The following is a 22,076-nucleotide window of genomic DNA, read 5'->3' on the forward strand; positions in this document are numbered from 1 at the left end:
TGGGATTCTCAAGAGATGGGGTCTCTGGTCATCTCAAGAGTTAAGGAGCTGAGCACCAGTTCAGGAACAGTTCAGGAGTGAGCAGCTCTCACTCTTTTGGCCTGTCTCTAGCCTCCTTGCTGTTGAGCAAATGTAGCACACACACTGGTGGGAGTGCTGTTCTTTCTTTGCAAGGCATCAGTGCCACATGCTTACTGACAATAAGCTAAAAGCTATCCGTGGCCTTTTTTACTTCATTATTTTGGCAGGTTAAAAAGTTGGTTCTTTGAGTACTCTGATACCATTAGGGAGGAGCTGGAGCCATATGAATGGCAGAGGAGGATAGGTGGAGGAATTGCAGGTTTAGGCAGGTCTCAGTACCATTCCCAGAGAGGACTAGGGAGTATCAAATGCTAGAAGACATCTGCTACTTACACTCTCTTCTGCAGGGTCCCTGTGAGATGTCCTGCTTCCTGCTGGGTAGCTCTGTCACCCATTTTATGATTTATTCTTATCAGAGGAATGAAAGACAATGTTACTCCAAATGCCATAGTGTTTGCTTTATTTAAAACCTGAGGTTAAAAAACATTTCCAAATGGCATAGCAGATATTATTAAAGGAGTATATTCAATGATACTGAAGTCTCATCCCTTTGTGCAGATGAAGTGCTGGTGTTTGATGTGCTTCTGAGTAACTCTTTGGCAGATAAGAATAAAATGGGTTCCCTGACCCATTTTCTCATAAGGCCACACAAAGTGAGAATTAATGATTTAAAGTGCACTCCAATTGTTAAGCCTTCCCACAGAGGCTCAGTGTCACTGCAGTCACCAAAAGCAGAACACCTAGATTAAACACACATCAAAAAGCTCTAAAAACGCCCCTTGACCAGAGAGGTCTCCTGAAACTTAAAAAGTGCTTGAGAATGAAAAGGAAATTTTGAATTAACTTTCCTGTTTTGTTAGAAGATTTAGGTGAGATGAGAAAATTGTGCTAAGACTCTACCAAGTAGTGTTTGTTTTTGTAAATGTGAACAGCATTCAATGGTCTTTGTATTGCATTCCTTGGTTCTGAGCACCAAAGATGGCTCCTTTCTGCCTCCTTTTCCAAAATCTCTGAGCTAAGAATGTTTTCTCAGTATAAAGAATTCTCACAGATAGAACCACTGAGTCTGAGTTTGAAAACAAAACCCCATGAACATCAAACCATATCTGCAAGATTTCTTTTTGGGCCAGGAGTGGCTTGAGACCTGGGGAACAACTGAAACTGTTATTCAGAAATAACACCTTTATTTATATATGGCTCTTCACTTCTACTTCCCAAACCATATGGAGATTTTCAGTTCTAGATTTCTACTTGAGAATCCCTTTGCCTTCTTGGTCCAGGGCTAGCTGGAATCCAGGGTGCTTATGCCAGCAATGTTCTCCAAGTCCACTCAGACATGGAGGGCCACTCTGTCTCAGACATGCTTCCCTGTGTCTGGGTGGCTGGTTTATTTTTTGAGTGAAGTCTAGTAGTGGCTTCAGTGGCACTGGTAAACAGGCAGCTGGTAACACTACTAACATGACTGTTATGAGGGAGCTGAGTTATTAGAAAAAGAATGACCCAGGATCTCAAGGGTGTTTCCTTATGATTTTTAGTGTAATTAAGTCCAGCTGGGCCACCATCTTCCTTAGTGATCCTTCAATTGTCATTTGCATTTTAAAAAAGTTACTCATTAAAGTTACTAAACCTCATTAAAATTGGGAACTACTTAAAATAATAAAGCTATGTGTGAAAGGCACACTTACATAGGGCCAAATGTTCTCTGGTGACCTAGTGCTCGGGAGCATTAACAGTGAACTAATAGAGAATACAGTACAAAGTCCATTCAGCACAAAAATAAATATACTATCAAAGATAAAGAGTTGGTAAGCGCCTACTGGAGCACTAGGCAGTCAGCACTGAAGCCTCTCACCTCAGTTCTGAGTTGGCTTCATAAGAGCCATGTGGGTCTCCTGGTAAGTGACAGAGGTTCAGGATAAACTCAGATGGAAGGCCTCAGGCCCCTCCCAGGCCACCAATACAACAGCAACTTAGTGAAGGGTGGCTCTTGATACAGATGGTGGCAGTAACACCAGCATAAGGCCATGAGCTTGGCCAGTGTCTCCAACATACCCTGGAAAAGCCAAGTAATAAAAATGAGATCCTAGTTGGTGGTTGGATGCTATTAGCCTAGTGAACAAGCTGGCTTTAGTATTCCATTTGCAAGAGGGTAGAAGTTTCAAAGGCAAGAAGATTTGGTCTTCAGCAATCTCAGGCCACATACAGACCTACAAGGACCCATGTCAATCTTCAAAGACTCAGGTGCATATGCTGGCCTCACATCAAAAAAAGTGGCCAACAAAGGTAAATTGGTAGTGGGAGTAAAAAAGGGCCACAGAGAACAGAAAGCTATCTAAGCTATCTGTCCTAGAAAAGGAAAGAGTAAGCTGTCTGTAGTATCAGATATGAGGTCATGAGCAGGATGTAGGCAAATGGGGAGGGAGTGACTAGCAGATGGAGGCCAAAAGGAAGTTATACCTTGTTCTTCTGCTATGTTGCTTCTTATGATACCAAAGATTTTTTTTTTCAGAAAGGTTCCAGGTATTGAAAGTGGTTCTTAACTGGCTCTACTCACTAGTAAACAGCTGTCTTCAGGTGGGGCAGAAACTCTGGTGTTTATATACAAAGATGGGCTCTGGGCTGACACATGAGCTCTGAGGCCAACCTGAGTTCACTTTAGGGAACTTGGCCCGTTTTTCTACTCCTGCCATCCATATGCAGAGCAGAAGCCTTCAGGTAGTGGCTGCTTTTTCCTAGACCTCTAGTTGGTTCCTGTGTCTCTGTGTGTGTGTGTGTGTGTGTGTGTGTGTGTGAGAGAGAGAGAGAGAGAGAGAGAGAGAGAGAGAGAGAGAGAGAGAGAGAGAGAGAGAGAGAGAATTTAGAGCTGCTGAGTGGCCAGGCTGAGCAAAGGCCCAGAACAGACAAAGGCTCAGAAAGACAGCACAGCTCAGGCCTCCCCAAAATTGCTGAGTGGGGGAAGCAGCCTCTACTTATGGATAAATTAAGGGAAAGGGGCATCTCTCACATGATGGCCCTATGGCCTTCTTCTCTCCTGGGACTACCAAATGATTCACAAAGTGAATCTTGGCCTGAAAAATACCACAGCAGATTGTTACCAACTGTGATCCCAAGTGAGGCCAATGGTATCCCAGAGTATAAACATTTGGCAAGATGTCCCTTTGGGTGAGAAGATAGCTGAGTCTCATATCTGGTCCTCGGGTGCCCTGGGAACAGAGAGTGATGGCTGCATGGAACTAAGTACCCTGTGAACCTTGGCAGAGCGGTTTCTGAGGTGCAGCCCAAGGCCTCTGCCAGAGCTGGTGAGCTGGGGTACAGCTGATTTTCTTTCCTTTGTTTCTAATTTTTTAATTTTTAAAATTTTGTGTGTGTGTGTGAATATGTATGTTTGATGAGATGGGTGAGGAGTAGTAGTGTTTTCTGTGGATGTTGAAGAGATATCAAAGTTCAGGTACTGATGTTATGGGAAATCGCTTCCATCGTAGATCACAGGCCGGTCAACAGTCAGGTGGTAAAATACTTTTTTGGAGATAAATCTGAAGAAACAAAAATGGAAAATGAAGGTGTTACCTTTAGTGAAGACCAAGGGTGGAAGCTGCTACTGTGGCCTCATGTCACTAATTGGGCTTGGCAGGGTGTAGAAGCCAAAGTCTCCAGAGAAACAGCTTTTGGGAACTGGGCAACTCCTGGACCGTTTTAGTGTTCCTTGGTTCCCTATCCCCATTTTCTGCCTGTCTAGTCTAGCAAAGTTCTCTCCCTTCAGGAGGTCCAAGTACTGTCACTATGGGCTTCCTAGGGCTTGAGTGAAGTGTGGGGCTATAAGTCTTTGTTCTCCCTAGCTGCTCTGAGGTGACAGTGGTCAGAACAGCATGGGAAGATGGACTGGGTGCCATAGGAGGTCATAGCAAAAGCCAAAATGTATGTCAAACCCACTGGATGTTTGTATCAGTTCTGATTTCCATATGCCATAGACAGAGATCATTCTCCAGAGCTTTATACTACTCCAGGTTTTCCAGGAGCCTGCTAGAGACTTCATGAGGCCCTTGTCACACCTCTCTCTGGACCCACAGCCAGGCTCAGTGATGCACTGATAGTTCTTAGGGTCATTACAGAAAAAGAAATGGTTAACTAGGGCTGCATCAGGAAGAACAGGGCTTGGCTACATAGGCACTGACCCTCTCCTAACCCTGTCCCCTACTGCTAGTGCTGCTCACCCGGATGAAGACTCCACAGACAGCTTCCTGGAAAGGCTGAGCATACTCTAAAGTCCTACAGATTTAGGCACAGTTCTATTACCCAGGGCAACACAGAACAAGTGGGAAGATTACTTCCAGTCTCTTGGGTTGTATACAACCCTGTCCACGGGCCTGAGAGCTCAGGACCTGAGGAGCTGGGGTAGAATATGGGAATACCTTTGCCTAGAGTATCCTATCAAGTCACTCTATTAAAAGCCAAATGACTATGAGGGAGAAGGTAGTCACAGCCTAGACAGGTCTATTTCAAGAAAGGTGCTATGGGATAATGCTTTTGTACACTGGTTTAATAAAACACTGTTTGGCCAATGGTGAGGCAAAATAGGGTTAGGCAGGACATTCTAACTAGAGAGGAGGAAGGAGAAAGGCAGAACAGAGGACACTGCCAACTGCTACCATGAGAAGCAAGATGTAAAGATACCGGTAAGCCATGAGCCACATGGATTTATAGAAATGGGTTAATTTAAGATGTAAGATCTAGTTATCGAGAAGCCTGAGCCAGGAGGCCATACAGTTTGTAATTAATATAAGCCTCTGTGTGTTCATTTGGGTCTGAGCAGCTGCGGGACCGTGAGGCGCAGGAACTGGGCAGGCAAAGGAAAACTTTCAGTTACAAGCCTCTGTGAAGAAGCTATCTGGAAACCAGAAGCCATTCCTAGGGACAGATGTCTCGACTTGTGCACATGACAGATGCTGTCCGTATGGCTGCTCTGTCCTGTTCCCTTTTCTAGCCATCTGCTTACCATTCCTTTTTATATTCTCATGCTGACTACTCCTGAGATCAGACCCCCTTGAGCCTTCAGCTGACCCTCAGTACTGCCTGAAGTAACTGAGGAGCTCAAGATGGCAAAGGTTGCTCCTGTGACATACAACATGGCTGTTGTGAAATATTAGTTTAAGATGTGTTACATTTGCTTATGTTTGTGGAATATTTGCTTAATGATGCAAAGATGTGTTTCATTCTTTTATGTTGCATTTGTTTAACTCTGTAAAGCTGTGTTACTTTGCTTGCCTAAAACACCTGATTGGTCTAATAAAGAGCTGAATGGCCAACAGCTAGTCAGGAGCGAGAAACAGGTGGAGCTGGCATACAGAGAAAATAAACAGAAGGAGAACAGAAAAGGGAGGAGTGAAAAAAGGAAGAGAGGACAATGCCAGGGGCAGCCACCCAGCCACACAGCAAGCACAGAGTAAGAAGGAAAGAAAGTTATATAGAATAAAGAAAGGTAAAAAGCCAGAGGCAAAATGTACTAAAAGAGAAACAGGATAATTAAAGTTAGAAAAGCTGGCTAGAAATAAGCCAAGCTAAGGCTGGGCATTCTTAAGTAAGAATAAGTCTCCATGTATTTATTTGGGTGCTGGATAGCAGGCCCCCAAAGAATAAAAAAAAAAAAAAAAACCCAGCTATTATGTGATATTTTGTTTGTGTTCTGACAAATAAAGCTGGTCTGGAGATCAGAGGGTGGAGCTAGCTACTAGTTAACCATAGAGGCCAGGTGGTAGAGGCTCACTCCTTTGATCCCAGCACCTGGGAGGCTCATGCCTTTGATTCCAGCATTTAGGAGGCTCATGCTTTTGATCCAAGTACTTGGGAGGCTCACGTCTTTAATTCCAGCACTTGGGAGGTGGAGATAGGAATATAAGGTGGGTAGAGACAGGCTCTCACCCCCTTTTTGGTCAGAGGATTCATAGAGGTAAGAAGTCTCTAGTGGCTGCTGCTCTGCTCTGCTCTTTCAGCATTTACCCCATATCTGACTCCTAGTTTTTATTGATAAGATCATGCTTCATCCAACGACACACGGCCTAGAGGTTTTGTCTTTTTTCTGTCTCATTTTTTTTTCTTTTTCACTCATGCACTCTTAGCCTTTCCTCTGGATTTATTAGGGTCCTTTTATGGCTTGGCAGTGGGAACTAACCTGAAAGAGGTGAGCAGAGCCTAGAGCCAGGTGCCTGGTTCAGGTCTGCAAACCCCCCCCCCCAGTTGGCCATATGACCTGGAGTGTCAGTCACTATTCCATACACCAGTCCTTGGCCCCGTAGAAAAGGAGGAAGTTGTATGGCAATAGTTGAGTGGTTAGTATATGGTAAGAACCTGTAAGTGTTGGCCTATGGCTGTAGTTTGAATGAGAAATGCCCCTAATAGGCTCACATATTTGAATACTTGGTCCCTGGTTGGTGGTGCTGTTTAGGGAGGTTGTGGAACTTTCAGGAAGTGAGGCTTTGCTGAAAGAAGTATGTCAGTGGGGTGAGTTTTGAGAATGTGTAGCCTTGCTACTTCCAGTTTGCTCTCTTTGTTTCCTTCATGTGAATAAAGATGTGATCTGTCAACTTCCTGTTCTGGCTGCCTGCTGCCATTATGGACTCTCCCTCTGAAACTAAAAGTCCAGTTAAACACCTTCTTTCTTTAGTTGCCTTTAATCATGGTGTTTTATCCTGAAACAGGAAAGTAACTGACAGACCTGCTTTATAAAACCTACCATGAGCGGTGAAAACAGCAGGAGTCTAAATTATAGAATCACTAACAAAAAACTTTGACAACTAAGTCTTGATATTGAGTGTCTGCCTCAGTGCTAGAGAACAGGAGCAATGATGCATAGAGACAGGTGGACCCATGAGATGCCATGACTGAGGTACCTACCTGGAAAAGGTGTTGTCAAAGATAAGCAAGTAGATGCCAGGGGTTCGGACCTTTAGCTGGCCCCGGATACTCTCCTTGTGGGAATTGCACCGGGTGGTGGGAATGAGGACCTGGCAGGGAGAGCAATAAGAAGGTATCAGAAAAGCTGAGGGCCTGTGAGTCCTCTACGCAAGCTGAATGAGGTCACAGCTGTAGAGGGCTGGGACTAAAACTTGGCCCCAGCAAGGATGGGGTGTCACCTATCCAACTTACTGTGGGGAGATAGTGGGTATGTGTTTCTTCCAGAATCATGAACCAGTCCCCAGCATCCCTGACCACACTAGTGCCAAGCTATTCCAACATTTGGAGAAGTTGAACTTTCATGCTTTTAGGAAGACATTCTAAATGTCCATTTGACCAGTTGCCTTGTGTAGGACCTAGTGCTGTCCTTAGAACACTGGGTCCTCTTTCCAGATGATGACATTCAGGCTCTCTATAAACCTCCTGGGCCCACCCTCCTCCAGGAAAGACAGCCCCGAATCCACCCATGATCTCTCACATGGCATCACCACAGGCCCTTCTCTTGGATGGGTCTTGGCTGGTCCATGTGATTTTTATCTTTCCAAGCCTAATTCTTAGCCTTCTGTGTATTCTCTCAAAAATCACAAATTTATCCCCTAAGGGCAAATCTGGGCATACAGTGTATGGACCAGGGCTAGTCCTTGGATGGTCAACATCACCCCCATAGAGGCAAAGTCTTCTACCTGATTATCAGCTAAAGCACAGGGCTAAACTTAAAACTGAAGTTATATGGGCTAGCAAAATGGCTTGGTAGGTAAAAGAGCTTGACTTGCAAGTCTGAAACTTGGAAACCATGTAAAAAGGTGAAAGGAGGGAACTGACTCTATAAAGGTTTCTTCTGATCTCCATGTACAAGCTATGAATGCATTCCCCCTCCCCCTCAATAATAAAGTGAAACAAAACAAAACTGAAGATGTGACAGGAACAGATGACCAGTATTCTAGTTTGTTTCCTTCCTTCTTTCTTCCATCTTAGAGGGTGTCTCCCTCAGTGCCCTACACTGTTCACTTAGCAAAGCCTACACATAAAGTGTTATATAGACCATCAGCTCTACCACTTTAAGCTCCTAATTTTAGCAAATGACATCAGAAGTGACTATTTTTATTCACCCCTTTTACTCTGCAATGAGACAGTCTCACTCAGTGTGGCCTTCACTGTAGACACAGGGGTCCCTTTCCAGTTGTACCTATAATGCCTACCTACCCACACTGTGACTTCTAGCTGGAATCATAGGTGTTTATTTTTTCAGGTCTCTCTCTGTTTATCCTTACAATGCTTCAAGAACAGATTTGGGTGTCATCCTGTATCTCTTTGTCCCTAGTAGACTCTACAGAATGCGGGACATAGCAAGGGCTCAACTATTAGTTGTCCAAGGATCCAGCAAGGTTCCTATGTGTTGTTATGAGACCTATATATGGCCATCTGTTTTCTGAAAGGCACAGGCTAGTCAAGAGCATGTGAGAAGTCCCGTGACTAGGTACTAAAGATGTAGACCTAGAAATAGGCTATTTAGGTTCATGACTTTTCAGGGAACCACAGGCAGAGAAAATAGCATCCTTTATAGCTGACTGGTGACCTGGGCCTGGAAGGGCAGAAGAACAGCTAAGTATCCTAGACAGGGTTTTTTTTTTTTTTTTTTTTTTTTTTTTTTTTGCCCCTCTGTGTTCATTGTGGGAAAAGACAATGGTGGTTATTAAACCCAGGAAGGACACCTTTCTCTCTCATTTTTTTTTCCCCTCTGTGATAATCTTATCTCTTACATGTCTCTGAGATTTACCTACAGCTCTATCCCATGATCAAATGGGACATGTGAAGCACAGAAGTAACCTTCAGCCATGTGAAGACAGTTCTCTTGAACTTCACTTCTGGGTCTTGTTTACCCAAGCAAATCAAGTCTTAGGTGCTTTGCCTGCTCTGGGGAAGGTCTGCTCAGGCACCTGGAGTGTGTGTTAAGGACCCTGGTAGGGAGCCTGGCCTACCTTGCACTGGTCAAGCGGTGTGTCTTCTGTCTCTTGGAAGACCACACTGAAGGAGATGCTCTTGGGGTCAGAAGAGAATACCCAGCTGATAGTGAGGCCAGGCTCTGCTACAGTGATGGGGATCAGGCTGTAGGTACTGGATCTCACAAACAGCTCCCTGTTACCCTCTCCAAAGCTGGTGATCTCATCCACTGTGAGGGGTAATTTGATCCTAAAACAAAATGCAAAGAGAAACCTGGTTCAGTGTGGGAGCCCATTCTCGGGTTCCTTGTGGCTTTACCCAGCAGGTCCACATAGAGGATGATTAGGATCACGGGCCTGAGTGCAGGTGTCTGAGATGGTCTGCATTTGGCTGTGCTGGGGGAGGAGGTCTTTTGCTCCACCCCTTGGCGTCTCTATAAAAACCCTGGGGCAGAGACAGTCAGGGCCCATTGGAAAAGGTTCCAGGCCCTCTTGAGGCTATCCTTTATTTTCTATCTGTTTATCTCCACAATATTCTCTGCAATAAATCCTTCTATCTAATATTTCCTGCTGCTCGCACTCAAGAAAACTCTGGGGAGCTGTGGGGTTGGTGGGTAAACTCCCCACAGAATGGCGCCATGAACAGGGATTAAAGAAAAAAGAAAAAAAGGGGGGGGGGCTAAAGAAAAAAAGGGGGGACTAAAGACAAATGAACAGGGACTAAAGACAAAGTAATAGGGACTAAAGATAAAGGAAAATAATAGTTTTATTACAGAGTTTTTGGTGAAAGTACTGAGTCAGCCCTGCCAGTGGAAAGGCATGCTGGTGTTATGGGGGGGAAATATATATATATTGAGAGGCAAGGGTTTTATCCTCGAGAGAAAAGGAAAGCGGACTGAAAGGATTCCGAAGCTGCAGCGCAAAATTCTCTTCTGTCAAAATTTTCTATCTTCTATCCCTTTCTCAATTTCTCCCTGTGAAAAATATAAGGTATAGGGTAGTAATATAGTGTAGGAAAAACTTATAAGTGTAAGATCGTGTAGGAAAAAATAAGGCAACTAGACAGAAAAACTCTTCAATTTTCTAACTTTGGGGGCTATGAAAGCAAACTGGGGGAAAAATCTTTCTTTGGGCTTTACGGGTAGTAAAAAAGCTCTTCTTTGAGCTTATGGGGAAGAAAAAGTTTCCTATGGAAGCTTTTGACCTGGGGACAGCTGAAATGCTAAGTCCAAGCGGCAGGAGAAAGTGTTTTCTCCCTGAGGCAAAAATGGGGGTGTAAGAAGTCAAAGTTTAAAGTTGGGAAGTTTTGGGAAAAGTTGGTCTGTCTTTCTCCTGGGGGGAAAAATCTTTCTCTTAAACTATAAAGCTTTTCTTGGAAAATTTGGGGGGAAAAATCAATCTAAAAAGCCTTAATCTTTCTCAAAAGCTCTCTTAAACTTAAAAACTAAAGCCTTTAACTTTCTCTCTCAGAAGGACAAAAATTAGATCACCTGAAGATATTAGTATGGGGACCACCTGTGATTAGCTCTAAGGGAAAACAACAAACTTAAGACAGCAAAACCTCTCTAAGTTCTTTCAAGCTTTAACAATCCTCCCTGCAATGCAGGAGGCAGGAACAAATTTCCAAAAACCTCTTCTAAGCTCTGTCTCTTCAAGCTAGTAAAAGACAGTGGGTCAGAGTACCCTGAGGGAAACGCTTGGGAGAGTGCAGGTAAAGAGCTACAGAGAGCCCCAAAGGGCAGATAACTACCTGAGAAAAGCAAAAAAGCCAAGCTTTTCAGTTAAAGCCCAGCTAAGGCATCAAGGGTTCTGTTTCTGAGTGAGCTATGAAAAGGTGCTCCTAACCGTCCTAATGCAAAAGATCCCCTGAAGCAATGCAAACTGTTAGCATTGTATTCTCGCTTCTGACCAAAAACCCAGAGGTGACTGGCCAGCATCTCTGAGTTTGAGTGCATTTAGGGGATACTAGGGTTCCTGCCTTTGTAAACTTCCTGGAGCACAGAGCTGAGGCAGGAAGGTGCAGGACCCAGGGGAAGATTGCTAATGAAAACCAAAGCTAAAGCCAGTAGGAACGTGTCTGTTTTCCTACAAGTCCCAGTTGATAGGTCCACAGCTGCAAAAAGAAATCTGAGAAAAGCTTTTCTATCAGAGTAAGGACCTTTCTGGGAAAATAGTAAAGCTGAACTGTGTCTGAAGCAGTCGTGCTGCTGAGTCAGAATGCTGTCTGGGGAAAGAGCCCAGCCAGGGCAGAATAGAACTATCCAGGAGTAAAGTTTTCTTTTCAGTCAGAGAAAGCATCTCTTTGAGAAAAGCTTTGTTTCAACTGACTCTGATGAGATGGAGTGTAGCCCTAAGGGGTGATTGCCTCTGGTATAAGCTATGTCCTTGAGCACCCAGACAAGCAAATGCAACCCACTGGGGGATTGGGCCAGGTGAAAGGCCTGAAGGAAAAACACCTGTCCTAATGCAAGCTTAGATATGGCAACCCCCCCCCCCCCTTGCTAAGCTTGAATTCTGAACACAAACCTCAGACCCCGAAAACAGAAACGGACAAAAAGCCCCTACCTTCAGTGGTGGGGAAAGCTGCCACTGTAGTGATGGAAATGTTTCTGGGGTAGAGGGGATAAATTGAGACCAAACTGGGAACTGTCTGGGAGAAAGACTCTGAAGAAACAGAAGGGACATAATCCTCCCCAGAAAAATATGACCTGAAAAAGCTGCTAGAATTTGAGGCAGATTCAGGGAGAGAGAAAAGCCCCTACCTCCAAAGGCAGCTAGCAGAAGTACAGAGCTGCAGACAGATACCTGAAGCTCTGCACCTGGGGTGGGTGGGTTGGGGGAGGAACAGGCAAAATGAGAATAAAATTAGTGGGAGAAAGTCTCTGAAGGAGCTATGGAAAAGCTCTGTTGTAAATGTTTTTCACTGACTGGCTAAGGCCAACACAAGCCCCGAGGAAAGTTGCTATCAGAAATTACAGCCTCAATGCTCGCTAATGAGGCAGGTGCAGTTCTGATTTGGGGCCAGTGTCAAATGAAGGAGAGACATCTGTTGAAGCCAGCTGAGAAGAGAATAGGAATCGCCCAATGTGCCATAGTTGAAAATGTAAAATGCTTGTTCAAATCTCCCATTGCAAAAGCAAAAAACTTTGTTCAAACCTCCTGGGCAAGAATTTGTAAGCAAGTCTGGTCAAGGAGAACCAGTTGACTCTCAGACCGGAAAAGAACTATGGGAAATGAAGTCCAAAAGCTAGCTTGCAATAAGGGACTGATATGAGGGAAATGCATTCTGGGAAAAGTAGTTTTTCCGCTAAAGACAGAGACATTGCCCTGAAACACTTTTGTCAGCTCTAAAATTAAAATACAGCTTTTAAAAGAATAAGCAGGAAAATCGTCTAAAAGTTTAAGTGTCAGTTCCATTGGAAAAATTGAAAGGATATGGAACTAGGTGCTTCATGGTTTGGGGCTCTGTTGGTAAAATGCCTTATTTACCCTAATAGCTGTGCAAAGTTTTTATGGTAGTTGGAAGACAAAAAGCTACCTGTAAGAGCAAACAAGCCACTTTAAAATCCTTAAAACAAGGGAAAGCAGTTTATACACCGAATGTTGTCTTAGATATGAAGAAAGTTATGTAGAAATTAAAATTCTTTGCCTTTTGAACAAACTGCCTGCAATGAGTAATTCCTTTGCAAATCTAATGAGACAAAGAAACCAGCATTCAAAAAAGAAATGACTGCTTTATAGATGGGAAACAAACTTCAGAAAATCTAGCTATCTTACAAAAGAGTTGCTTCACCTGAAAGTTCCTTATAAGAAATCAATGCTAAATATTACAGCTGCTAATAACATCAGGAGTTAAAGCTAATGAAGTGAAAATACTAAATCCTGAAAATGCTTTTTCTCAAAGTAAGCTAATGAAGGATATGTTTCATGAAAGAACATCTATGTTCTTGACTCCTTTGAATAGTAACAGTTTTGGTGAAAATATTGGAACTAACAACAATCAAGTCAAATTGTTTCAACAAATTCAAGACGCTATCCACAAAAGAAAGCTGCCATGCTTTGTGGGCCATATTAGAGCTCACTCCAATCTTCCTGGTCCTTTAGCAGAGGGTAATGCAATAGCTGTTAACAAAGATAGTAGCATTATCCCAAGTGGAAATGGCTCAACAGTCATATGCTTTACATCAAAATAGCAAAAGCTTAAGAAAGCAATTCAATCTTACCAAAGCAGTTCATCAAATAGTTAAATGATGTGGGGTATGTCCAAAATATTTTCCTGTTCCTCACTTAGGGGTAAACCCTCGAGGTCTTCTTCCTAATCATCTATGGCAAATGGATGTTACAAATATTGTAGAATTTGGCATATTAAGATATGTACATGTGACCATTGACACTTATTCAGGATTTTTAATGGCTAGTGCACAACCTGGGGAAGCTACAAAATATGTAGCTTGAAGTGTTTTTCATATATGGGTATACCTATAGTAGTAAGGCATTTCAACAATTTTGTACCCAATGGGAAATTGTACATAAAACAGGTATTCATTATAATCCTCAGGCACAAGGTATTGTGGAAAGGGTTCATAGTAGTCTTAAAATACAACTTCAAAAAATAAATATAAAAAAAGGAAGAAATTTACCCTCAATCGCCACATAATGCATTAAATCATGCTCTTTTTGTTCTGAACTTTTTGAATATGGATGTCTATGAACAGTCTGCTGCAGATAGATTTTGGCACAGTGGCACCCAAGTGACTTTTGCTCAAGTGAAATGGAAAGCTCCCTGCTCGGGATTATGGAAGGGTCCCGATCCTGTGTTAATATGGGGTTGAGGACATGTTTGTGTTTTTTCACAAGAGGAGAATGAAGTTTGGTGGTTACCGGAGCGTCTAGAAAGGAGCGTGGAACTAAGAAAAGTCAGCTCCAATGATGTTTCCTATAAAGGAACCAGAATGAAAGTGGCTCAATTAGTATTTCTGAGGTTTTGTCATTGGTTAATGCAAACAGTGAGGAAATAGAGTTCGGAGCTGTGCCGCTTTTGGCTTTACTAGCTTCTTTAGAAAAATACCTTATATATCACCTAATAAGCTGTGCAGTATTTGGCGAAGAGCTTTACAGCAGCTAAATAGAGGGTGAAGTGAAGTTTTTTGGTAGAGCAAACCAAAAGTACTGCTGTAATAGAAATGATTGTCTGCCCCGAGGACAGTCCTGGGGGGGGGGAAGACCTTGATCTGGAGGAGGTGGGAATGGGGGGTGGGCTGGGGGGAAGGGGAGGGGGGCAGGAAGGGAGAGAACAAGGGGATCTGTGGCTATTATGTAGAACTGAATAGTATTGTAAAATAAATAAATTATATGTATATGTATATATACATGTATATGTTTATATGTATATATACATATATATACACATATATACATATATATGTACATATATATACATATATATATATAAAGAAAAACAAGGAATAAAATACCTGTCCACATTTAAAAAAAAAAAGAAAAGAAATGATTGTCTGAATTGAAGTACTTAGGGGAGCTATTATGAATTTGGGTGAAGGGACAGCCTCTAGTTAAAGACCGTTTACCGCTGACAGTGCATCTCTGCTGGTCTGGAACGGCTGAGAGAACTGGCAACTTTAGAGTGTGGCATCATCCTGGGAAGGTTACAGTCCCCTCACAACAACTATCACAGTTCTATAACAACACTCTCTAAATCCCAGTGCTTTATAGCAAAGCTGACTATAAACTCTAAACTTTAGAAATGATGCATGTACTTCCTGTCTAGTTAAGAGAATCTAATACAGATAGTGATGATAATTAAGAGTATGAAGTAGAAAAAGATGAAAATAAGATATGTGAGTCTGTGTAGAAATTATTCTGTCTTGTTAGATCTCTGTGCTAAGAAATCTTTAGGTGTTTGCTAAGTTAGATATATGCTAATGGTAGCCCTATATAAGTTTGTAAAACAGATCTATAGAGTTCCTTTAAGCTTGCAAGAAGTATCTAAGGTAGTCTTAAGACATGTAGTAATAAGCTTGTAAGAAGTAAAGATGCTAGTTGTAAATGTAACTTTAAATAAGAATAAGATGGAATGAAATAAGTATATATAAGTAGTAAGAAATATATTTGCTAAAGTAGTTCTGTAGTTTTCTTAAGGAGTATAAATAAGTAGATGTTAATACGTTGTATGTGAGTTTGTAAAAACGTGTAAATGTTGAATGTGAGTCTAAATGCTTTGAAAGGCAAAATATGTTATATGTGAGTTTGTAAAAAAGTGTAAATGTTAAGTGTGCGTCTATTAATGTATATGGTGAAAGCACCTGAGACACAGGAGGTAGTGTCCTAGTAGACTGCAAAGCAGGCAGTCTGAATAGTTTCAAAGGCTCCAGAAGCCACTAAGAAGCTAAGAATGGCGGATGCCAGAACCAGCACAACAAGGCATCCTCAGCTAAGATCCATGGAAAATCGACTCAACACAGAAAAACCTGAGCTAACATCAAAAACGGTCTGGTTTAGAATACTACTGTACCTAAAAAGGTCTCTGGCTTGAGAATAAAAGTTCAGAGACACTTGTTTGAACTAAAATTGTTAACTACAAAAAGTTTTAGTTGTAAAACGTCTCTTCATATTCTGAAGTGAAAGCCTGATACCAGAATTTATTTTTTGTTTGAACTTTTGAACTTAAAATGAGATAAAACTGTAGTTTATTTTGTAAAGATTTTGGTTATGGATTTCTCATATTTGTAAGGCTAGTAGCAGAATTTATCATTTGAATTTTAACTTAAGAAATGAAATAAACAATAGAGATTTCATTGCAATGGGACAATTTTGAGTAATGACCTAGGAACGGTTTTCTGGAATTGGGTTAAAAATGGAACTGTTTAAATGAAGAAATTTATTTCTACATAGAATCAAGATGCAGTTTTGTGTATGCATATATGCTTTATTAACTGGTGATTCATGAATTGTTTTGTGGAACTGTTTATGTAAAAATGGAATTACTTATGGAACTGGTTTAGTGTTACAAATGGAACTGTTTAAACAGAAAAGTTTGGGTTTTCTAACTAGGCTTGATTTTTTGCTTAAAATTATAAAGAAAAGGGAGAGTTAATATTCCTTAGCCTATTTAATTTAAAAAATTTGAGTGGATTAATGTCATGTTTTGTTAGTAAGAAATGCAAATGGGGTATACTAAGACTATTAAAGTGTATAAAGAGTTTTATTAAGAAACTGCTTTTGGATGTTTTGCTAAAAGTTTTCAAAGTGTTAATGGTTAGATTGAAAATATTGCTTTTCAATATGGGTTTGTAGGAATTGTGTAAGTTTGGGTTCCTCTAGGTTTGAGATTTTGTTTAAAAAAGTATAAAGAGAAGGAGGAGTTATGAGATTGAATTATGTTCGCAGAAACCTATTGATATTAATGCACCCTGGTTTTGTGGAGTTAAGGAAATATTTAAGTTTGATGTGAATACATCGAATTTTTTTCTATGTTCTGTTAACAAGAAAATTCAAACGATTGAGTTAAAGTTGTAAGACGGAGAAAATTGTTAACTATATATAGCACCATATATGCTAATTCAAATGGTTCTGTTAAGAGTTAGCTTTGAGTTGTAAGATTGAGAGAATTGTGACTATGTATAGCAATATTTATGTTAACCTGCTAATGGTAATGATGAAGCTAAGGGATTCTTTAAGTTTGTAGTCGCCGTAAGAGTTTTTCGTTTAGAAAGGGCTTGAGGCAGCTAAGACTGCTGTAGCTACCTTGGACCTAATTCAAAAGAGAAATGCCATCTTTATCATCCTCTTCTCCCATATTGGGAGGTGTAACAGCTATGGAGATTGCTGTAAGCCATTAATAGTTATTTTTTATATGTTAAGAAAGGGGGACGTGTGGGAGCCCATTCTCGGGTTCCTCGTGGCTTTACCCAGCAGGTCCACATAGAGGATGATTAGGACCACGGGCCTGAGTGCAGGTGTCTGAGATGGTCTGCACTTGGCTGTGCTGGGGGAGGAGGTCTTTTGCTCCACCCCTTGATGTCTCTATAAAAACCCTGGGGCAGAGACAGGGCCCATTGGAAAAGGTTCCAGGCTCTCTCGAGGCTATCCTTTATTTTCTATCTGTTTATCTCTACAAGATTCTCCGCAATAAATCCTTCTATTTAATATTTCCTGCTGCTCGCACTCAAGAAAACTCTGGGGAGCTGTGGGGGTGGTGGGTAAACGCCCCACAGTTCAGTGGATTGTCTGAGACTTTAAGGTAACTGGAGATTTGAGACTCTTGGTAGGATAAGCATGGGCACCTGTGACTAACATATTTATGAGATGAAGCTTTGGTTTGAGTGCCTACCACATGGCTGGAATAGTTCTTGGTAGCAAGTCACAGCTGTCAAAGATACAGGAAGTCCTTGCCCACATGGAAACTATGGGGACAGTCTGACTTGCTCTGAGTCTCTTTCAGGTAGGATGTGAGTGTGATGATTAGTCTTATCACACCTCTGAGGCTGGTCTACAACTCAGCCCACCGTCTTCTTCCCCTTTATGTTCTGCCTCCTCCTTTCACCCAATTTAGATACACCTCCCACAGTCTCTCTGCAGATTTATATGAGAGGGGTTGGAGGGGTTGAAAAGTCAGACCTGAGAGAACTTGGGTCAGATTTCACAATTTTCTTGAGTTTTGTTTTTCAAATCTGTAGAATGGGAACAGCCACATTTTCCTCACGTGTCCATTGTGATAATACTGAAGATTGTGGAGCTGAGGGGAAGCCTCTGACCTCTATAAGCAAGCATCCTTGGATCCACTTTGCAGGGGGACAGTGCTGTGACAGTCTGAGACTGAGCCACAAATATTGCATGAGATGACATCAGAGAATGAGCTTGACTAGGTGGGAATCCTTGCCACTAATCCCAGGTGCCGACTAGCTGAGTAGATTTCCTCTTCTCAGTCACTCAAAGGCAGCAAGTTTAACTCAGGATTATGGGAACAGGGCCTTCAAGTGGAGCTGAGTACCCTGGCTCAGTTCCTTAACCTTTGCAAGGCTTTCCCTCAACTCCACAATCTTCAGTGTTATCACAATGGACATGTGAGGAAAACATGGTTGTTCCCATTCTACAGATTTGAAAAAAAAAAAAAAAAAACAAACTCAAGATAACTGTGAAATCTGACTCCGATTCTCTCAGGTCTGACCTAAACTATTATTACCTTTTTATTTGCAGAGGACCTGAGTTCAGTTCTCAGAGTTCATGTAGAGTGGCTCACAACTGCCTGTAATTCCAGCTCCTGGGGGAACTTTGGTCTCTATAGGCACCGGCACACAGACAGACAGACACACACATGTACACTGACACATGCACTCACAAAATTAAAATAAACCTTAAAAACAAAATTAGTGTGAATAAAGTTTGCCTTGTCCAGACACCTCAACTGGAGTGGTAGTCTCTTTCTTTGCATCCCTGAACTTATTTCTAACACCTTGAACTTGCTAGGGACTATCCTGTCTTAAGGCCTTGTCCTGGCTATTCCTTCTGCCTGAAATATTATTCTCTCAGATGGCTATCTAGCAACTTCTTCACTTCCTTCAAGTCTTAACACCACAGTGTCAGTCTACATGAAATTGCAAATTTCCCTCTCCTCTAATCTTACTCTTCAGTTACATTTTTCTATTTCAAGCACCACTTTGTATTCTCTTATTTGCTCATTTTCCTTGTTCATTGTCTGCCATTACTCAGTATAACATAAAATCTGCCCCCAGGAGGGGGTATTTTGTCTTTGTGGCCCAATGAGCTTGATGTAGTAATGAATAAATGTTAGCAAATGAGTGAATGGTTCTTTCAGCAATGGTAATGCAGCTACTGGAATCCACACTGGAAAAACTAACTCTACGGTATCAAGTTATACTAAAGCTAGAAAAACTTGAAAACTTTAAATGCTATAACCCACATTTGGAGGCAGAGGATCAGTAGGTTAAGGCCAGCCCAGGCTACATACCAAGTTTTAGGACTGAGCTATATGAGATCCTGTCTTAAAAAAAAACAAAAAACAAAAACAAACAAACAAACAAACAAAAAAAAACTAAAAGAAACAAATAACATAAAAGAAAACTTAGAATATTCATGTAAAAAAAACTACCAGTATATATTCATATAAAGGAAAATAGACAGCTCTGGTGAAAGCAGTGAGAAAAACTGAGTCAATTTTCTCAGTCCACTATAATTAGCATTCTAGAGCTAAAGCCTAGCTAGATTCCTGTCCCTCCCACCCACTGTAGAATCCTGATAATGGATGTCCACAAGAGATATTTATTTTTCACTTTTTATTCTTTTACTCACCATTCTTTGTCCATTTTAGCAACTTAATTCCCCTACCCCCAACCCCTTCTGCCCTATAACTATCCCAGCTTATAAGTAGAGGGTGTGATCTAATTTTGATTCTTACAGAGACTCCAACCCTTTGCAGGTTTTTCTCTCCCAAATAAAAGCATGTATTGTCTTAAAACAAACAAACAAACAAACAAACAAAAGAGTCACCTTTGCCAAAACTTAAAAAAAAAAAAAAGCAGCAGGTTGTAATGGAGGGAATCTCATTCTTATGATGCCTGTTCATAAGAGCTAACACAAAAGTCTTCCAGAATTACAAACTTTCACAAAGGGCCCTGAAATTGCACATAACATATCTGCAAGGATATGTGTCCAATCGTGGACTGATATTACCATTTTTATGGATCATGGTAGCTAAGGATTCAAAACAGTAGTCTTCCTCTTGTCTTTTTAACAACATTACTTTGTCATACAGCTTACTAGGTATTTCATTCCCATTGCAGTGTTACTCTCAAATAAATTTAATAATCTTTGGAGACTGCTTCTGTTTGGTATTTAGGTAGACCAAAATAGTTTGATTATTTCTATTTTCTACAACAAAAATTCATTGCTCTTATAATAAAAACAACAACAACAAAAGGGGCTAGAGAGATGGCTCAGCAGGATTCTATTCCCAGCAACTACATGGCAGCTCACAACTGTCTGTAATTTTAATTCCAGGGGATCTGATGTTTTCTTTTGGCCTCTGTGGGCACTAACCAGGCTTGTGCATGGTGCACAGATAAGCATGTAGGTAAAACACCCATACAAAACAAGCAAAAAAAACCCCCACCATTAACAAAACTAACATAAAAAAAAAAAAAAGGAACAGGGCAGGGAAGGAAGACTATAAAGAAACACAGGGAACTTTGCATTGACAGACTGATTTTGTAGTTATGTTGTTTATGATACCATATTATTTGTTAAAATCTAAGCAATATACACTTTAAAAGACAAGTCTTTTTTTTTCTGGTTTTTTGAGACAGAGTTTCTCTGTGTAGCACTGGCTGTCCTGGAACTCGCACTGTAGATCAGGCTGGCCTCAAACTCAGAGATTCACCTGCCTCTGCCTCTCTAGTGCTGGGACTAGAGGCATGTGCCACCACCGCTCGGCTAAAAGACAAATCTTAATGTATATAAATTGTGCTTTAAAAGTAGAAAGTACAAACTGAAGCTCCTGAGACAGTTAAAATAGACATCAGTGTTCAAATAGAGAGGCCTGGAACACTTAGGAAGGGGAAAAAAGAGCTTACAGCTGGGTATGAGATAGCCAAAGTGACCACAGAAGAGGTAGGACAGGGCTCTGGGCAAAAAAGCCAGTGTCTGTATGCTCTGGCTGGTTCCCATTTCCACAATGGCTTGCTGAAGGATATACACAAGGCACTAGCTGGTTCCTTCTCCACAACAGCCCTACTGAGGGACATATAAGTCTCTGGCTAGTTCCCACTTCCACAATGGCTCTGAGGGACACAACACAAGGCACTGTTGCCCTTTCACATATTCTTGCTTCTAATTCAGCTAGCTGCAACAGACTGAATTGTGGGTAAAGAATAGCTCCTAACACGATTCTTCCACCTAGTCCAAAGAGGAGATCACCCCAGGTCACCCTGTAAACAAAGAGCTGGATATGAGGCAACACAGAAAAACTACAGCTAGATCTTAGTAGGTGTGACAGAGTTAGTGTTACCTCTCCACAAACAAGTACACCACAAGCCAGTGAGGTTGCGATGTAGCTCAGTGGTAAAGAACCTGTCTATTATGCATGAGACTGAGTTCAATTCCAAGCACTACAACAAAACAACAAAATGAAACAAGCTCTACAAACTGGCCACATATAAGTAAGAACAAAGAGAATAATTTAATGAACTACCAACAGACTCCACCAAGTTCTGAGACCAGCAACACCTGTAAAAATCAACAACTAAAGGGCTAGTAGCCAGCAGACAGTCAAGACCAAACAGTTAACAAAGCTAGTCAGAGATGAACAGAACACTTCAAAATGTGATTACTACCCTGTGTGAGCAGCATGTGAAGAGCACACAATTATCTCTTCAGTTGGGTGAAGAATATATGCAGAGTAAGGGATTCTTCAATTGGCGTGGCCTGTGATATGCTCAGAGAATTAGCCTATGTCAACAGAAATCACCTCAGTCTTTGTCTAGTTCTCTGCTACAAGTCTTGCTCCCAGAAAACAGCTCAATGTTTTTTCCTTTCTTAGTACTCTTCTCACTTTCTTTAAATTTTTTTACTTTTTGTTAACTTTTCTGAACAATGCCTGCTTTTGCTTTACTTACTCCTATATGTGTGTCTTTAATCATTGCCCATTTGACTGGATGTATGTCCTTTGGTTATGACTGATTGGCATCTGAGTCTTTGAATCACAGACATCTAGGCTGAGAAAGGCCTCGTTGCACTCAAAGATCTGCATCATTCCACTGGTGGTAAAACAGAGCAATGGGTGGGGCCAGCTCCTGCTCTGATAGGACCAGTGTCCCTCCTCCATACTCCATTCTCCTGGGACTCCTTTCCACTGGCACAAGAGGTCCACTTAGCAGCTTGCCACTTACATCAGCTCTCCTGACTTCAGCAAGCAGATTTCAGCATCCTGCCCCACTGGCATGTCTTCAGTGTCTTCAGGGGTTAGTGAGTTTGATGTGGTATCTCTGAAACATCACAAAGGAGAACAAGCCATTAGCTATTAGCACACAAAATCATGTAGCCTGAAGTCTATAATGGAGTCATGTAAGGACTTCA

General features: G+C 41.6%; 1 protein-coding gene across 3 annotated transcripts in view; it reads right to left on the bottom strand.

Annotated features, from left to right (window-relative positions):
- Positions 1-518: 518 nt before the first annotated feature.
- The window catches only part of Fyco1 (FYVE and coiled-coil domain autophagy adaptor 1), an 88,692-nt gene continuing 67,134 nt past the window's right edge, over positions 519-22,076 (bottom strand). For 2 of the 3 annotated variants that reach the window (XM_006990784.4, XM_042281923.2), the window contains exons 15-18: positions 21,890-21,985; positions 9,009-9,219; positions 6,970-7,079; positions 519-3,614 (exon numbers count right to left, since the gene is read on the bottom strand). In XM_006990784.4, the coding sequence (XP_006990846.1) occupies positions 3,539-3,614; positions 6,970-7,079; positions 9,009-9,219; positions 21,890-21,985 (493 nt within the window). In that variant the 3' untranslated portion in view covers positions 519-3,538. The remainder of the gene's footprint in view (positions 3,615-6,969; positions 7,080-9,008; positions 9,220-21,889; positions 21,986-22,076) is intronic. The other variant, XM_076575547.1, reaches the window with a different exon arrangement.

The sequence above is a fragment of the Peromyscus maniculatus genome, chromosome 7 (genome assembly GCF_049852395.1).
Source record: "Peromyscus maniculatus bairdii isolate BWxNUB_F1_BW_parent chromosome 7, HU_Pman_BW_mat_3.1, whole genome shotgun sequence".
NCBI lineage: Eukaryota > Metazoa > Chordata > Mammalia > Rodentia > Cricetidae > Peromyscus > Peromyscus maniculatus.